Source organism: Miscanthus floridulus, chromosome 6, assembly GCF_019320115.1.
Source record: "Miscanthus floridulus cultivar M001 chromosome 6, ASM1932011v1, whole genome shotgun sequence".
NCBI classification, from domain to species: Eukaryota; Viridiplantae; Streptophyta; class Magnoliopsida; order Poales; family Poaceae; genus Miscanthus; species Miscanthus floridulus.
In genome coordinates, this window is record NC_089585.1 from 128,822,875 (window position 1) to 128,842,218 (window position 19,344).

The 19,344-nt window shown below is 43.8% G+C and overlaps 1 protein-coding gene across 1 annotated transcript; it reads left to right on the forward strand.

Annotated features, from left to right (window-relative positions):
* Positions 1 to 15,410: 15,410 nt before the first annotated feature.
* On the forward strand, positions 15,411 to 19,001 carry LOC136456940 (linoleate 9S-lipoxygenase 2-like). Its single transcript, XM_066456953.1, has 6 exons — positions 15,411 to 15,725; positions 16,034 to 16,326; positions 16,422 to 16,659; positions 16,753 to 17,091; positions 17,193 to 17,278; positions 17,389 to 19,001. Exons 1-6 carry the CDS (start codon positions 15,515 to 15,517, stop codon positions 18,841 to 18,843), a joined length of 2,622 nt encoding a protein of 873 aa, XP_066313050.1. The 5' UTR covers positions 15,411 to 15,514; the 3' UTR covers positions 18,844 to 19,001.
* The last annotated feature ends 343 nt before the right edge of the window (positions 19,002 to 19,344 follow it).

Below are 19,344 nucleotides of genomic sequence, written 5' to 3' on the forward strand. Positions count from 1 at the left end.
GAGCCTGCAATTATGGGCTCAATCCCAGAGTGTGACACCATCACTGAGTATCTCGATAGAATAAAGAGTCAGTTCACTGGCTCTTCAAAGATATATGCTACCCAGCTGATAAAGCAGCTGGTAACAGAGAGGTACTCTGAAAATGGTGGCATAAGAGAGCACATACTAAGGATGAGCAATTTGGCATCCAAGCTAAAACAAATAGATCTAGCTCTTAAGGAAGAGTTCCTTATCCATCTGATTTTTGCTTCCTTGCCAAAAGAATTTGACACTTTTATTGTCAATTACAACATATAGCCCGAGAAGTGGGACTTAGAGAGGCTCATGTCTATGTGTGTGCAAGAGGAGGAGATAATGAAAGATGCCAGTGGTAGCACTATCAATTATGTGAAAGACAACAAGAAAAAGAATAATAATGCTAACTCCTCCTCAAAGTCAAAGGAAAAGGGTCCCATGCTGCATTAGACTCAGCAGAACAAGTTCACAGTAGAGAAAGACCAGTGTCTCTATTGCAAGAAGACGGGACATTATAAGAAAAATTGTCCCGATTACTTAAAGATGATCATGGCAAAGAAAGGTGAGAACATTATTATGTTCATAAATGAATCCCTATATGTACAATATTCAAAATCTACTTGGTGGATTGACTCAGGTGCAACTGTTCATGTTGCTAATTCTTTACAGGGATTCCGTTCGACGAGGACTACGCAAAGAAGAGAAAGACACGTTAAAGTTGCAAATGGAGTCTGAGCAAATGTTGAAGCCGTTGGCGATCTTTCTCTAGAGCTTGCTGATGGCTTCACACTTTTACTTAGAGATGTATTTTATGTTCCCGCTTTACAGAGAAACTTGATTAGTGTTTCATGCTTGGACAATGATGGATATGATTGTCATTTTGGAAATGGCAAATGTAAGATAACATTTAATAATGCATGTGTTGGTCTTGCTATCTTATAAAATGAGCTTTATTTATCATCACTACGTGATGATGTGAATGTTGTATGCGATGATGGAAATGTTGCATGCGACAATGAGAATGTATCCTCGTCTGTGGATGTAAACAGAAAACGAAAGAGAGCTCACGATGCGTCGTCGAAATTATAGCACTGTCGTTTAGGCCATATTTCGAGGGGGAGAATAGAAAGACTAGTTAAGAATGATATTCTTCCTCTATTAGAGCTCTCAGATTTAGAACAATGCAGAGAATGCATAAAAGGAAAGTATGTAAAGAAAATTAAGAAAGATGTCAAACGAAGCACAGGAATTTTATAGATTATTCACACAGACATCTATAGTCCATTTCCTATAAAGAGTGTGGATGGTTATGATTCGTTCATAACATTCACAGATGATTACTCCCGTTATGGCTATATTTATCCAATCAAAGAAAGAACAGAAGCATTGGATAAATTTAAGATATTTAAGGTAGAAGTTGAAAACCAACACAATTTAAAGATTAAGATAGTCAGGTCCGACCGTGGGGGGAGTACTATGGTCGGCATACCCCATATGGCCAAGTTCTTGGACCTTTTACAAGGTTCTTATAGGAGAATGACATAGTAGCCTAGTATTCTACACCGAGCGAACCTCAGCAGAATAGAGTAGCTGAAAGGCGCAATCGTACCCTGATGGATATGGTGCGTAGTATGATAAGTTACTCCACCTTACCATTGAGCCTGTGGATGGAGGCCTTAAAAACCATCATTCATATTCTCAATAGAGTACCAAGTACGTCGATGCTCAAAACACCGTATGAGTTGTGAATAGGAAGAGTACCCTCACTAAACCACTTACGTGTGTGGGGGAGTCCTGCTGAGGCTAAAGTATTTAACCCAAACATTGGGAAGCTAGATCCTAAAATAGTAAGTTGCCATTTCATTGTCTACTAAGAAAAGTCAAAAGGTTTTCGTTTCTACTGTCTAGACAGATATACAAAGTTTGTGGAAACGAGACACGCTGTCTTCCTAGAGGATGAAATGATGAGGGAGAGCATGGTAGCTCGAGAAATTGACCTTGAAGAGAAGCGGGTGTATGCGCCCACTCCGATAATTCATGAGCCATTTTTTTCACTATCTGCTGTCGCTGCACCGACAGTGCAAGATGCTGTGGTGCCAGCACCTGTTGTTATTCCACCTATAGTAACAATGAATGACGATGAGGAACCTGTTCTTCAGGATCCTGTAGAACCTATTGCCACACATGAGGGGGAGCAACAACAGCCTTAAATAGAAGATGTGCTAAATGTGGAGGCCCCTAGAAGGTCTCAATGAGTTAGAAAATCAGCTATTCCTGCTGACTATGAAGTATATAATACTGAGAAATTTCAAATGGAGGATGATCCCACCTTATTTGAAGAAGCCATGAGTAGTGATCATTCATCAAAGCAGCTTGAGGCTATAGAAGATGAAATAAAATCTATGAATGCCAATAAAATTTAGGACTTGGAAGTAATTCCTAAAGAAAAATATGAAATAATGTTTTTAGTACTTTTTGAATGTGATAAAAATTGCTCAATTTATTAATAAATGGATTTCTATGATTTTTCTAGGCTTATTTAATTGTCCAAAAATTATGAAATTTGTTTTGTCACTTACTTATCATGTAATGAACATTTACAAAAATTTTGGGCTTAATTAGAATAAGTTGATTTATTTCATAATTTTGAATTAAATAATTAATTCATAAAAGCAAATAGTAACCTTTAATGATTTAGGTTTTGTTTGAAACTTTGGATTGAGTGATGACCTTAGGTCATTAGTTGATAATGATCCTTGGCAATTGATGTATGTGTTACGAAAAAGATTTAGTTGTTTGACTTGCAACTGTACCGCGAAGGAAAATTGTATTCAAATTATTAATTTTGCATCCATCATCAAGCATCATGTTTCGTATTCCGCATCATGTTGAACATGGCATTGTTATTACGTGTAGTGAACAAGGGTGAACACATGGTAGTTAATCAAGTTGTTGAGAAGGTTATTCCGTCTGTTGAGGTCGGATCGAATACTTGTGAAACATCGTAGGAGCCAGACTTTTCTGTCAACGAAGGCAAGCCCCGGATGCATACAACCCTACATTGTGTTTTATAAATTAATTTCGCTTTTGCTTTCCATTACTGCATTAAGTGATTAGGAGTTAAGTAAGAGCCTAATTGGTGCATTACCAACCTTGATATTCTATATTTACCATATTACCAGTTTTAAACTCGTATATGCCTAGTTTTGCTTAGCTATGCGTAGAACGATGAAAGTCAGGTGACTACCTGCCATCTGCAAGTTTTAAATGGAACATTGGTTAATTATGTTAGCATGTGATATGGGAATGTGGAGTAATAAATCTAGACCGGACGGACTCGGTGTGGGTGAGCCACAAGACATGGAGGTCTTGTGAGCGGGTTCTTTCCGCCTGTGTCGATTAAGGCACGTCCGTTGTTGAATTGCATGAGGTGAGAATTTGTAGTACTAACCACATACTTTGGTAAGCCTGAACTTGGCAATTCTATTACGAGAATGGCTACTCACGCACTGGGAGTGGAGAGATGGCGGGAATAGCGTGTACCCATGTGGCCATGGGCTGGAATGGTGGAGTATTGCATTCACGGGTGGCGCAGACCCGTTCTTGTTTTAGAGGATCCGAGGGTAGGTTGGTATATGTAGGTCGGGGACCTGCATATGTCGTGTGGTCTGGAATTCCCAGCTGGGTTTAATCGGTTCGAATCGTCGTGGCTCCTCGGTTATGGAGACTCAACTCACTGTTCATCATCGTAGTATTAATAACTGGAACTTGAATAAGGCTTATGAAGGTGTTGGATATGAAGTTTCATGATCTCAGTGCGGATCGTGTCAACTTTGTATATAATTCTTAAGAAGTTTTCTTTATAAAGAATGTTGTTAAAAGAGCTTTTATGCAAAAGAACTTTGATCATTGCTAAAGCTATACCTTGAATCCCTGAGCCTGCATTCCTAAGTTATCAGTTAATATTTCGGTTAAGTCTTGTTGAGTACTTTTATACTCAGGGTTCGTTGACCCTTGTTGCAGGTGAGCCTCATGAGCAGATCTATTTTGGATCATGCTGTATGACTATCGTTCGTTCTGACGATGAGAAGTAAATGTGTGATCCTTGGGCAGGATGTTTATTTTGTGTGTTATGTATATGTTAATTATGCCACTCCTCTACTACTATGGTTTGTAATAATTATCGAACTTAGTTTGTAAGGTTTGAAACAACTGGTTTGTAAACTATGTTATCGTAAGACTTCCGCTGTTTTTACTCTGGTGCTGATATTTGAACAAATGTTGTAATACTGCAATGACTCTGTAATATGATCCTGCTCAAAAATCGTGGATGATTCAGGGTTCCCCGAGGACACCCGACAGTCTTTTTAAGTTATTGGAAACGTGTGCATAAATGTCAAAGGTCATCAGACAGCGATAGGTGCATGTGGGCCCTATAACTTAGGAGGTTCTGCCACAGAATGGTATTAGAGCGATCGTTACAAGGTTTTTGTTGTATTGTTTTACAAAAACTTCAAAATGATTTGGGATGACTAAATTTAACTTGATAATTTGGTCCAAATTGCTTCTACTTATCTTGTTTCTTTCTCACCATTCCATATTTGATTAAAAAAGTTTTGTGTGGTGGAGTAGTAATATTACTATGCCCTATATAAAAATAAATGTTGTTTATGTGCATTATAAACTTTGATGTTTTTGATTCGTAAGAACGATTCATGCATCATGAATAATTCACTTGTTACTTCCTTCACCTCTTAGTCTGGAGTTGAGTAGTGAGTTTGGTTTAAGGAATGTAATCCATCTTAGCTACTTTTTGGATTTTGATCAAATGGTCTCACTTGGATTAAATTGGTTTCCTACAGTATGGCCCGTGCCAAGATGACGCCCCGTAAGTCCACCGGACCCAAAGGAGTTCCTCGTCACCAACTTGCCCCTAGAAATGATGGTGCTAGCAGTAGCAGTGCTAGGCCTGATCCCTAGGCAGAGATACCGAGGGTTTCTATAGAGTTAGCACAATCTACTAGAGATAGGGCATTGGATGTTATATAAATAGGAGAATTACAGGGTCAATTGAGGCATCTCACCACCGCACATAGGAACTGTGAACGTATGTTGGTTCATACGGTGGAGGGAAGAAATGAAGCTTGGTAGAGGGAAAATGTAGCTAGAGCTAGAACTCATGAGCTAGAATTCTATGTAGAAGATTTAGAAGAACATAATACTTATCTACATGAGAAAGTTCATAGGCTTAGCAATCTACTAAATCCGAATCATGAGCCTCAAGCTGATGCCATGGACCCCGGTGTCATCCTTGCCGATGATGATGAATCGGGAGAGGAAGAGGAAGAAGATCCTGAAGAATTAGTAATGATCGATGAAAGTGATGATGAAGGCGGTAATAATTCTGGAATGGATACCGAGTCTGAAGTTTGAAGAAATTGAGGAAAAGAGTAGAGTTGTATAATAGTAGCTCTAGTTAAGTTACGTAGTCTTGTTTTCGTACTCGTGGGTTTGTTTGTACATTAGTAAACTCTATGTAATGTGTCTAGAGTAAGCTTTGGTACAATTCAATAAAGACATGTGAATAAAGTTTGGTTTGTTATGAGCAGATGCGTCGTACGCGGGGTTCGTTTATTCCAGGAACTTCATAAGATGAGGACGGTATTCCAGATCTGCCACCAGTTCCAATAAATTTAGCTAATGCTATAACCGCACTTGTCAATGTGACGGCTAAAAATTCTCGTTTGCTTCATGAGATGGCTCAGAGTAATCAGAATCAGATGTACGGAAACCATGGACGCCACCATAACAGACAGGAGGCCACATATGTTGATTTCACAGACACAAGACCCCTGATGTTCACCAAGGCAGATGAACCATTGGAGGCTGATGACTGGCTTCGAACCATGGAGCAGAAATTTGACCTTATTCCATACATGGAGTATCAGAAACCTGCGTTTGCCGCCCAGCAACTTAGAGGAGCAGCAAGTGCTTGGTGGGCAAACTTAGTGGCTATGCAACCTGCTGGCATTCCAATAACTTGGGCTGAGTTTCGTACTGCCTTCAGAGCCCATTATATCCCTGAAGGAGTGATGGCAATGAAGTTAGATGAATTCCTTGCTTTGAAGCAAGGAGATCAAACCGTGATGCAGTATGTGGGAAGATTTAATCATCTGTCCCAATATGCATCAGAACATGTCAATACTGATGCCAAGAAGAAGAAGTGGTTTATGAGAGGCCTGAATACCAAGTTGTAGACTATGATGACCACTTGTACCAATGTTACTTATCATGAGGTAGTAAATATTGTAATTGCTTCAGAGTCAAAGTATCGGCAGCATAAGGAGCTCAAAAAGAAAAAGAGTGTGCCGTCTGGATCTTTTGGGGGAAATCAGAAGAGGCAGAGGGTGATTTATCATCTAGTACATCATAATCGTCCGCCGCAGTTCCAAGCCGGGCAACAGTCAAATGTCCGTCCTGCTATCACCTATCCGAATTCACAGTCAACCAATGCTCCTAGTGGCAATGCTCCAACATCCCAGGGTCACAACTATCCGTGTTACAATTGTGGAAGGACTGGTCATTTCTCCAGGGAATGTCCATATCCTAGGTAGGCTAATCAAAATTATCAAAAGACCCCTGCCAATCAACAATAGGGTCAGGCACCAAACAAGAACCCCAATCAAAATGCTCAGAAGAGCAAAGATGAGAGGAAGACAGGACGGGTGTTCTATATTCAAGCTGGAGAAATTCCAGAAGGGGAGCCAGTGATGATGGGTATGTTTCCTGTTGCCAATCACCCTGCAGTTATACTTTTTGATTCTAGCGCATCGCATTCATTCATCAATAGAACATTTATTGTGAAGCATGAAATTTCAATTAGGGCAACAAAGGAAAGTTTCTTTATACAGTCACCCGGGGGACATCTGTGTACTAAGAAAATGGTATACCAGGTACCCATAAACCTGGGTGGGCATATTTTTCCCACTACCATGATTATCCTTAAGGATCAGGATATAGATGTAATTTTGGGAATGAATTGGATGTATCAGCATAAGGCTGTTATAGATGCTTTGAATAGGACTTTAAGAGTGAGTTTGCCTGATAGTAATTCTTAACTTCTCATCCAACTTTCAACCCTAAGAAGATCAGTGGGCAAGATTTGTGCAACTGCTGTCAAAGAGATTAGAGATATTCCGGTAGTGTGTGAATTTCCGGATGTGTTTCCTGAAGATTTACCCGGTCTACCACCTGATAGGGATGTACAGTTTAACATAGAGCTGCAACCTGAAACAGCTCTGATTTCTCGGAGAGCTTATAGAATGCCACCTAAGGAATTGGCCGAGTTGAAGACTCAGTTACAAGAATTGATTGAGAAAGGGTTTATCCAACCTAGTTCCTCACCTTGGGGATGTCCGATAATTTTTGTGAAAAAGAAAGATGAGACCCTGAGGTTATGTATTGACTATTGTCCATTGAATGAAGTGACCATCAAGAATAAGTATCCATTACCTTGGATAGATTTGCTTTTTGATCAATTGGCCAGAGCCAAAGTTTTCTCCAAGATAGATTTGAGATCAGGATATCACCAAATCAAGATAAAGCCTGAAGATATTCCCAAAACGGCATTTACCACAAGATATGGATTATATGAGTACTTGGTAATGTCTTTTGGTTTGACAAATGCTCTAGCTCATTTCATGTATTTAATGAACTCAGTATTCATGCCTGAGCTAGATAAGTTTGTAGTGGTGTTTATTGATGACATTTTAGTATATTCCAAGAATAAGGAAGAACATGCGGAACATCTTAGAATTGTTCTGCCTCGCTTGAGAGAACATCAACTATATGCCAAGTTCAGCAAGTGTGATTTTTGGCTTAAGGAAGTATAATTTCTTGGACATGTCTTGTCAGCCGAAGGAGTTGCAGTTGATCCTAGCAAAGTGAAGGATGTGCTTGATTGGAAACCGCCAGCCACAGTTCATCAAGTTTGGAGTTTTCTGGGATTGGCGGGGTATTACCGTCGGTTTATTCTAGAATTCTCTAAAGTATCAAAACCTATAACTGAATTGTTGAAGAACCAAGTCAAGTTTGTCTGGTCATTAGATTGTGAAGAGGCTTTCCAGACTTTGAAAAGGCTGTTGACTACTGCACCAGTGTTAGCCCAACCTGATATCGAGAAGCCGTTTGATGTTTATTGTGATGCTTCAGGTATTGGTATTGGATGTGTATTGATGCAAGAAGGCCGGGTCATTGCCTATGCGTCCAGACAACTTAAGCAACATGAAGAACACTATCCGACTCATGATCTGGAGTTAGCAGCTGTGGTTCATGCTCTAAAAATTTGACGACATTACCTGCTTGGTAATACGTGCCATATGTATACAGACCACAAGAGTCTAAAGTATATCTTTACTCAGTCAGAGTTGAATATGCAACAAAGAAGATGGTTAGAACTGATTAAGGATTATGATTTGGAAGTACATTATCACCCGGGTAAAGCAAATGTGGTTGCAGATGCCCTTAGTCGCAAAAGTTATTGCAATTGTCTGACAGTGAGAACAATGGGTTTGAATCTATGCCAAGAAATGGAGAAGTTGAATGTAGAAGTAATTCAACAAGGACGTTTGACCAGCATAATTGTTGAAGCCACTATTCGAGATCAAGTTATTGCTGCTCAGAAGAAAAACAAGGGTATAGCCCATATCAAGGAAAGAGTCAAGAATGGAAAAGCGGAATGCTTTAGCATTGATGATGAAGATGTGTTGTGGTTCAAGGATCGCCTAGTGGTACCAAAAGTTCCTGAGTTGCGGCAGTCAATTCTAGATGAGGCACATGCTACTAGGTTATCTATCCATTCAGGAAGCAACAAGATGTACCATGACTTGAAGCAAAGATTCTGGTGGACAAAAATGAAAATAGAGATTGCTAGATATATAGCAAAGTGTGATACTTGTCAAAAGGTGAAAGCTATACATTTGAGGCCTGCTGGTGAATTACAACCATTACCTATTCCATCTTGGAAGTGGGAGGACATAAGTATGGACTTTATTGTTGGTCTACCCAAGACATCAAAGGGATTTGACTCAGTATGGGTTATTGTAGATCGACTCACTAAGTCAGCGCATTTTCTTCCAGTCAAGACAATATATCCTATGATCCAATATGCCAAAATGTACTTAGCAAGAATCATGAGTTTGCATGGTGTACCAAGGACTATAGTGTCAGATAGGGGTACACAGTTTGTCTCCAATTTTTGGAAACAATTGCATTCTTCATTGGGTACCAAACTTCTGTATAGTATAGCTTATCATCCGCAGATTGATGGACAGACTAAAAGAGTCAATCAAGTACTTAAAAATATGTTAAGGTGTTGTGTCCTTAACTATTCCAATAAGCGGGATGAATGCTTACCTTTGGCCGAGTTCTCATACAACAATAGTTATCAGGAAAGCATTAGAATGGCTCCATTTGAAGCACTCTATGGTCGTAGATGCAGAACATCATTGAGTTGGTCTGAGCCAGGAGAGAGAAGATTCTTTGGAGTTGACCTTGTGAAAGAGACAGAAAACAAGGTTAGGCAAATACAAAATAATCTGAAGATAGCTCAGTCCCACCAAAAGAGTTATGCGGATAGACGGCGGAGACCATTGGTATTCAACAAAGGAGATTTTGTATATCTGAAAGTATCACCAATGAAGAGAGTTAACCGTTTTGGTGTTAAAGGAAAATTAGCACCCCAATACATTGGGCCGTATCAAATTTTGGAGAGATATGGAAAAGTAGCATATCGCTTGAAATTACCTGAACATCTCGCAGCTGTGCATGATGTGTTCCATGTTTCTCAATTGAAGAAGTGTCTCCGAGTGCCTGAACAGAATGTTGAAGTTGAAGGCGTGGAACTAGAACCGGATTTAACTTATTCCGAATATCCTATCCGAGTGTTGGATCAGAAAGATCGTGTTACTCGAAGACGGACAATCAAGTTCTACAAAATACAATGGAATCAACATTCAGAAGAGGAAGCTACTTGGGAATCAGAAGATTACTTGTTAGAAAAGTTTTCAGAGTTTCTAGCGTCAATATAGAATAGAGTAATGTTAGTTGAGCTCGGTTGTTACAAGTTGTGTTTTGTAAAGGAACCTCAGCTGTTTTATGGACAAGTTTTGGATGTTTTTGGACTGACACATTTCCTTTTTCATTACTTACCCTATGGCTTTGAATCTCGGGGTGAGATTTCTTTTAGGGGGAAGGATTGTAACACCTCGGGTGTTTAAATATTAAAATCTAACATGTCATCATATGCATTGCAAAGCATTTGGCATTTGGTGAAAACTTTGATATGCATTTACTAAAACAAGTTTACATTTGTGTATTGAGTGTTGAATTGTATTGTTTGACTCAAGTTCAAAGTTTGTTTGGGTTTTGAATTTTTCGAGAAAACCCCGCTTTTCAACATTTAAATCCTACCCTAAAAATCTATTTCAAAATCTAAGCATATTTTGGGGTTGGGCCCAAAAGCAAAAGTGTAGAGCTTGGAAAGTTAAGCAAAGTTTATTTTTGAAGTTTTTCAAGTTGTTTAGAAAAATTTTGAGTAATTCAAAAAGGCGTAATTCGTTAAATATCCCATATTTGAATTTAAAAGATCATTTCAAAATCTAGACTGAATTAGAAGATGGTTATAAAAGAAAAGTTGTAGAACTTTTGATTTTGAACAACTTTTGTCTTTGGAGATTTTTGAGTTGTTATGAAAATTTGAGAGTAATTTATGAATTTTGGCGAATGGCAAACTTGTAATTTCGATGAACAGTGTTCACCGCTTGCGCTACACCGCCGGCGAGCTTCGGCTTGCTTCCAGTCGCGCGCGTGGTTGTCTGGGCGTCACGCTGGCGAGGGAAATGGTTTCATCGTGGGTTCCTTGAGCTTCCTGGCCATCCTTTATAACCAGAGCCGTCGCCGTTTGCCCCTGCTCCTTTCCTCTGTTTTCCAGTCACCGTCGCCGCAGCTCCGTCAAGCTTTTGCCGTCGAACTAGCGCCCACGCCATCGCAGCAAAGCATGTCCCAGCTCTGCTAGTTCCTTGTGCGTCCAGCAAACCAGTCCTTGTGGCTTGTCTTCACCGAAAACTCACGGTGCGCGCTCTTCTTCCTCGCTGCCGGCAGCGTCCCCGTCGCGAGCGCTTCGCCGTGGCCAGAGCTCCACGGTACGCCTCTGCCCCTGCTGAGTCTTGCTTCATCTTCGCCGCAATGCTGTGGTACTCCATGACCCATTGGTTTCTCGTTTTGACCACCACAGCTCCCGGAACATCGTCACCGACGACAATCAGCTCCGCCGTGCTTGCTCGGAACGTCGATCCACCTCTCCGTTGCTCCTCCGGCCTTGTGCTCTACTCAGTCGCGTTTGGGGTGAGCTGCTGATGCTTCCTGAGCCATCCGTTTTAGCTTCACAGGTCTCACACCGCCGGCGTAGCGCTGCCGTGCCACCGCGTCCACCATGGTCGGCGTAGTGCTCGGGTCGATCCGTAATTGGTCGCGTTAGTGCCATAGATCGATGCGCTGTAATGTAGTGATCATGTTAGTACCCTTGCTGTCGCCGGTGATCTCACCGTCGGCGAGGAATCGCTGGTCAGAGCCGTCGCTGCCGTGGTCAACGTCGGAGGTTAGGGATGACGGGTGGGGTCGGGTTGTCAGTGACTCAGCGTTCAAATGGATTTTTCTATTTTCAGATTTGAATGAATAGTGTCTGTTTTTGTTATTTTTGTGTAGATTTATTTAGAACTCCAATAATTATGAAAATTTTTGTGTGACTTCTCTGTGATGTATAGTATTTAAGAAAAATATGAAATAATGTTTTTTAGTACTTTTTGAATGTGATAAAAATTGCTCAATTTATTAATAAATAGATTTCTATGATTTTTCTAGGCTTATTTAATTGTCCAAAAATTATGAAATTTGTTTTGTCACTTACTTATCATGTAATGAACATTTACAAAAATTTTGGGCTTAATTAGAATAAGTTGATTTATTTCATAATTTTGAATTAAATAATTAATTCATAAAAGCAAATAATAACCTTTAATGATTTAGGTTTTGTTTGAAACTTTGGATTGAGTGATGACCTTGGGTCATTAGTTGATAATGATCCTTGGCAATTGATGTATGTGTTACGAAAAAGATTTAGTTGTTTGACTTGCAACTGTACCGTGAAGGAAAGTTGTATTCAAATTATTAATTTTGCATCCATCGTTGAGCATCATGTTTTGTATTCCGCATCATGTTGAACATGACATTATTATTACGTGTAGTGAACGAGGGTGAACACGTGGTAGTTAATCAAGTTGTTGAGGAGGTTATTCCGTCTGTTGAGGTCGGATCGAATACTTGTGAAATGTCGTAGGAGCCAGACTTTTCCGTCAACGAAGGCAAACCCCGGATGCATACAACCCTACCTTGTGTTTTACAAATTAATTTTGCTTTTGCTTTCCGTTACTGCATTAAGTGATTAGGAGTTAAGTAAGAGCCTAATTGGTGCATTACCAACCTTGATATTCTATATTTACCATATTACCAGTTTTAAACTTGTATATGCCTAGTTTTGCTTAGCTATGCGTAGAACGATGAAAGTCGGGTGACTACCTGCCATCTACAAGTTTTAAATGGAACATTGGTTAATTATGTTAGCATGTGATATGGGAATATGGAGTAATAAATCTAGACCGGGCGGACTCGGTGTGGGTGAGCCACAAGACATGGAGGTCTTGTGAGCGGGTTCTTTCCGCCTGTGTCGATTAAGGCACGTCCGTTGTTGAATTACATGAGGTGAGAATTTGTAGTTCTAACCACATACTCCGGTAAGCCTGAACTTGGCAATTCTATTACGAGAATGGCTACTCGCGCACTGGGAGTGGAGAGATGGCGGGAATAGCGTGTACCCACGTGGCCATGGGCTGGAATGGTGGAGTACTGTATTCTCGGGTGGCGCAGACCCGTTCTTGTTTTAGAGGATCCGAGGGTAGGTTGGTATATGTAGGTCGGGGACCTGCATATGTCGTGTGGTCTGGAATCCCCAGCTGGGTTTAATCGGTTCGAATCGTCGTGGCTCCTCGGTTATGGAGACTCAACTCACTGTTCATCATCGTAGTATTAATAACTGGAACTTGAATAAGGCTTGTGAAGGTGTTGGATATGAAGTTTCATGATCTCAGTGCGGATCATGTCAACTTTGTATATAATTCTTAAGAAGTTTTCTTTATAAAGAATGTTGTTAAAAGAGCTTTTATGCAAAAGAACTTTGATCATTGCTAAAGCTATACCTTGAATCCCTGAGCCTGCATTCCTAAGTTATCAGTTAATATTTCGGTTAAGTCTTGTTGAGTACTTTTGTACTCAGGGTTCGTTGACCCTTGTTGCAGGTGAGCCTCATGAGCAGATCTGTTTTGGATCGTGCTGCATGACTATCGTTCGTTCTGACGATGAGAAGTAAATGTGTGATCCTTGGGCAGGATGTTTATTTTGTGTGTTATGTATATGTTAATTATGCCACTCCTCTACTACTATGGTTTGTAATAATTATCGAACTTAGTTTGTAAGGTTTGAAACAACTGGTTTGTAAACTATGTTATCGTAAGACTTCCGTTGTTTTTACTCTGGTGCTGATATTTGAACAAATGTTGTAATACTGCAATGACTCTGTAACGTGATCCTGCTCGGAAATCGTGGATGATTCGGGGTTCCCCGAGGACACCCGACAGTCTTTTTAAGTTATTGGAAACGTGTGCATAAATGTCAAAGGTCATCGGACAGCGATAGGTGCATGTGGGCCCTATAACTTAGGAGGTTTTGCCACAACGCCCTAATCGGGGGCGCCTAGCCCACTATGGCTGGAGGGCCCCTATCACACTGCGTTATATATAGAGGTGGGGGCGGCGGCTCTGAGTACGAGGTTCGCCTGAGCCGAGCTCCCCACCGAAATCCCTAATCTGATCTAGAGGGCGCGCAGCCAGTGACGGGAAGCCACCAGCCGTGCCGCCACCGTACTGCGTCACCACCACCACTGCACTGCATTGCCACCGGTCTTCATCGCCGGTCGCCACCGCCCATCACCGACACCGTCTTCACCGACCGTCGCTGCCCTCGCGCAGACACCGAGGCAACACCCGTGGCAGACGCCTCTTGATCGAAGGCCTACGATGGTCGGTAACCTAGCACTACTCCTCTCTCTAATCTCTTTCTAGTTCATGTACTAGGACATGCTATTCAAGATGTACCCGGCTAGATCTATGACCATGTGATTCGAATAGTTTCACAGCCATGTCATGCCCGACGATGACAGTGTGGTAGATTGGCATGGGTAACATGCTACATGCTTGATATCAATAGATAACTAATGATGGTTCAACATGTTTTTTTTGGAGGACTTGAGGAATGGATGGATGTTGGCACAATGAAAGCGTTGGTCAGCAGCTACTTGAGGCAGTAGTGGCTCCAACAGACATAAGTTGCATTGTGATAAATCTGGCTATGTTTTAGGGCAAAAAGGTAACCATGACTCCATAATAAAAACATACAAGATAGTTCAAAATTTAAATTTAGAAGAGGGCCAACAAATTGAACAATTTCTTAGAGATTTAAGACATGGTTTTATCAAGTACCTTAATTTGGCTTTGATAGAAATTGTATACCACCCATGTGACTGGAGTGGGAAGAAATGGAAGAGGAAAGACGATAATAGGTTTAAGCCAAGGTATTGATCGACAATAGCTATATAGAGTTCATGCCGATAGATGCAACAAGGTGCATAGAGAAAGAAATGATACAATCAGCATAGAAACAAAACTATTAATGAAAAATATTTTGAAGTAAGAAAAATCTGAATATTGTAATGGAAAGAAATTAGCTACCTGTGCTATTTGTGTGGGGATCGTCTTACAAGTTTCACCAACATCCACTATGTGCTTTTACTAGACAAAAGTCAAATAACATATATTTCAACCCTTAATTTCTCTTATATAAGTAGTATATGTAGATTTCCATTTTTTTTTCCTCTTCATCGTCTAATAAAATCAGCGGCAAAGCTTTTGCCGTCCTTTCTATAAAAAAAATCTCTTATATCGTTAATTGCTAAAAAAAATCAATATTATTTTAGAGGCATTAGAACACAGATCTATTGATACAAGTTATAAGTCCAAAACTTACATACTTTTACTAATCGTTGGTCAACCTTTACAAAAAAACTAAAACTTTTCTCTGATGAAAGGATGTTTACCGAGGGAGTAGTTCAAGCACGGTGACGTGATACACGTTGTTTTGTTTCTAAATAATGCTCGACGGCTTATATGTATCTTCATGAGCCACCAGCTCGTCTCCCGCTCTATAAGTAGCTGGCCTGCTCGTTCAGCGATCACTCACTCACTCACTCACATAGCAAATACCCACAAGGCCACAGCTCGCCACTCCCAGGAACTAGTAGTTGCCGTTAGCTCTGCCGGTAGTAGAACCGAAGATGTTCGGAAACATCGGTAAGATCCCCATCATCGGCGACATCACGGGCAGCAACAAGAATGCGCACCTCAAGGGCAACGTGGTGCTCGTGCGCAAGACCGTGCTCGGCTTAGACGTCACCAGCATCGCCGGCTCCATCATCGACGGCGTTGGCGAGTTCCTCGGCCGCGGCGTCACCTGCCAACTCATCAGCTCCACCGTCGTCGACCCCAGTGAGCAGAGCACCCTCCCTCCCTGCCGGACTTCCTTCTCTCCCTCTCAGCTCCCTTACATGCATCAGTAACAAAGTGGGAAAAAGAATGTCGTTTTCAAAAGCAGAAAGCGACAAAAACAAATCTAATGACGAAAACGACAGCCGATCAATTCACTTAATCTACTAGCATAGTAAACCGGATCTAGACAAAGATCGGATAATACTTACTTTTTAACATAGTAGGAGTACATTTTACACGTTGGGCGTCTGTACTGTAACTCTGAATCTCTGGTACTGACGGCGACGTTGACCGGCGCGCGCGTGCAGACAATGGCAACCGCGGCAAGGTGGGCGCGGAGGCGAGCCTGGAGCAGTGGCTGCTGAACCCGCCGCCGCTTCTGTCCGGCGACAACCAGTTCCGCGTCACCTTCAACTGGGAGGTGGAGAAGCAGGGCATTCCAGGCGCCATCATCGTCAAGAACAACCACGCCTCCGAGTTCTTCCTCAAGACCATCACCCTCGACAACGTCCCCGGCCACGGCACCATCGTCTTCGTCTCCAACTCATGGATCTACCCGCAGTCCAAGTACCGTTACAACCGCGTCTTCTTCGCCAACGACGTCAGTAGCATATTATTTCAGTTCAGGCCATGGTTCGTTAGCAAACCAATGAGCAGAGTCTCTTGACATGAACACACACATTCTCTTCTGTACAGACGTACCTTCCCAGCCAGATGCCGGCGGCGCTGAAGCCTTACCGCGACGACGAGCTCCGGAACCTGCGGGGCGACGACCAGCAGGGCCCGTACCAGGAGCACGACCGCGTCTACCGCTACGACGTCTACAACGACCTCGGCCTGCCTGACAGCGGGAACCCGCGCCCCGTCCTCGGCGGCACCACGGAACTCCCCTACCCGCGCCGCTGCCGCACCGGCCGGAAACCCACCAGAACCGGTGCGTGTCCGGTGTCCCCCCTTTCGTTTTCTTCCCCGTTTTAACCTACGGACGCAGCCAACAATTTTTAACTTTGGGCACGACGACATACAGACCCCAGCAGCGAGAGCAGGCTGACGCTGGTCGACGGCGACGTCTACGTGCCGCGCGACGAGCGTTTCGGCCACATCAAGAAGTCGGACTTCTACGGCTACGCGATCAAGGCGCTCGTGAACGCCGTCATCCCGGCGATCCGCACCTACGTCGACCTGTCGCCCGGCGAGTTCGACTCCTTCAAGGACATCATGAAGCTCTACGAGGGCGGCATCCAGCTGCCCAAGATACCGGCCCTCGAGGACCTGCGAAAACAGTTCCCGCTCGAACTCGTCAAGGATGTCCTCCCCGTCGGCGGCGACTACCTCCTCAAGCTCCCCATGCCGCAAATCATCAAAGGTCGATCATCTCTGCCTGCGTGCAAATGTGGAACTTGTCTTTAATTTATTTAGTTATCAAAAATAGTTACCGATTCTATCTCCATTATTCTGGCTATGCAGAGGACAAGACAGGTTGGATGACGGATGAGGAGTTTGGACGGGAGATTCTCGCCGGCGTGAACCCCATGATCGTCAGGCGTCTCACGGTGAGGGAACACTGGACTGGATCCTCCTCAACTGACTTGGAAGTCGTTGGAACTCGAGACGACTAGTATGGCTTAATTCATTAATCAATTCTATCCGGCCGTGTTTTCAGGAGTTCCCTCCCAGAAGCAGTCTTGACCCGAGCAAGTACGGTGACCACACGAGCACCATCACGGAGGCGCACCTCGAGAACAAGCTCGAGGGCCTCACGATGCAGCAGGCGCTCGACGGCAACCGGCTCTACATCCTGGACCACCACGACAACTTCATGCCGTTCCTGGTCAGAACCAACAGCCTGGAAGGCAACTTCATCTACGCCACCAGGACGCTGCTGTTCCTGCGCGGCGACGGCACGCTCGTGCCGGTGGCCATCGAGCTGAGCCTGCCCGAGCTCCGGGACGGCCTGACCACCGCCAAGAGCGCCGTGTACACGCCCACGTCGACCACCGGCGCGGAGGCGTGGGTGTGGCACCTCGCCAAGGCCTACGCCAACGTGAACGACTACTGCTGGCACCAGCTCATCAGCCACTGGCTCAACACGCACGCCGTGATGGAGCCGTTCGTGATCGCGACCAACCGGCAGCTCAGCGTGACGCACCCCGTGCACAAGCTGCTCCTGCCGCACTACCGTGACACCATGAACATCAACTCCAACGCGCGCCAGATGCTCGTCAACGCCGGCGGCATCTTCGAGACCACCGTGTTCCCGCGCCAGTACGCGTTCGAGATGTCCTCCGTCATCTACAAGAACTGGAACTTCACCGAGCAGGCTCTCCCTGACGACCTAATCAAGAGAGGCATGGCGGTTGCCGACCCGTCGAGCCCGTACAAGGTGCGGCTGCTGGTGGAGGACTACCCATACGCGTCGGACGGGCTGGCCATCTGGCACGCCATCGAGCAGTGGGTGACGGAGTACCTGGCCATCTACTACCCCAACGACGGCGTGCTGCAGGCGGACGTGGAGCTGCAGGCGTGGTGGAAGGAGGCGCGCGAGGTCGGGCACGCCGACCTCAAGGACGCGCCCTGGTGGCCCAAGATGCAGACGGTGCCAGAGCTCGTCAAGGCCTGCACCACCATCATCTGGATCGCGTCGGCGCTCCACGCGGCCGTCAACTTCGGACAGTACCCGTACGCCGGGTACCTCCCGAACCGTCCGTCCGTCAGCCGGAAGCCGATGCCGGTGCCGGGCAGCGTCGAGTACGCGGAGCTGGAGCGCAAGCCGGAGAAGGTGTTCGTGCGCACCATCACGAGCCAGTTCCAGGCCCTCGTCGGCATCTCGCTGCTGGAGATCCTGTCCAGCCACTCCTCCGACGAGGTGTACCTCGGCCAGCGCGACACGCCTGAGTGGACGTCGGACGCCAAGGCGCAGGAGGCGTTCAGGCGGTTCGGCACGCGGCTGACCGAGATCGAGAGCCGCGTGATGACCATGAACGCGGACCCACGGCTCAAGAACCGCAACGGGCCGGCCAAGTTCCCCTACACGCTGCTCTACCCCAACACCTCCGACAAGAAGGGCGATGCCGCCGGCATCACCGCCAAGGGCATTCCAAACAGCATCTCCATCTGAGTTTTGAGTTCTGAGCGTGTGGTCCACACTTGAGCGGTATTGTGCAAATAGCCAAATACTCCTCCTTACGGAAGCCGCTACAGTTTATGTTCGGCCGTGCAAGAATGTAATAAGGCTCTCTTCAGTTCCCCAATAATGAAGTTAATTTGTGTTCCATCTATTTTTCTCTTAAATAACGGAGTATGTCATCAGGCATATAAAAGAAGGTTACATATAGCAGTATTTTACAACGTGAAAGGGAAAAAGGAATCGTATTGTTTCTTTTTTTAAAAGGCCATATATAATTATAAAAATCTGCATCTACGGATCTATACTATAGCACATGCCCACATGGTCCAGGACATGACACTTTTTTTTTTGAGAATTACAAACCGCTTCTTGCTTCTCCGGATATCGTATGTTATCCAAGAAAGACGATATAATCACTAGATTGGATATCTTTTATTATTATAAGTATAGCATACCACGCATGTCGTTGCTGCGAGGATGACGAATGAATTT

Coding starts and splice junctions, on each gene's coding strand:
- LOC136456940 (XM_066456953.1), top strand. CDS start 15,515: ATGTTCGGAAACATCGGTAAGATCCCCATCATCGGCGACATCACGGGC. Junction 15,726..16,033: donor CTCCACCGTCGTCGACCCCA/GTGAGCAGAGCA, acceptor GCGCGCGTGCAG/ACAATGGCAACCGCGGCAAG. Junction 16,327..16,421: donor GCGTCTTCTTCGCCAACGAC/GTCAGTAGCATA, acceptor TCTTCTGTACAG/ACGTACCTTCCCAGCCAGAT.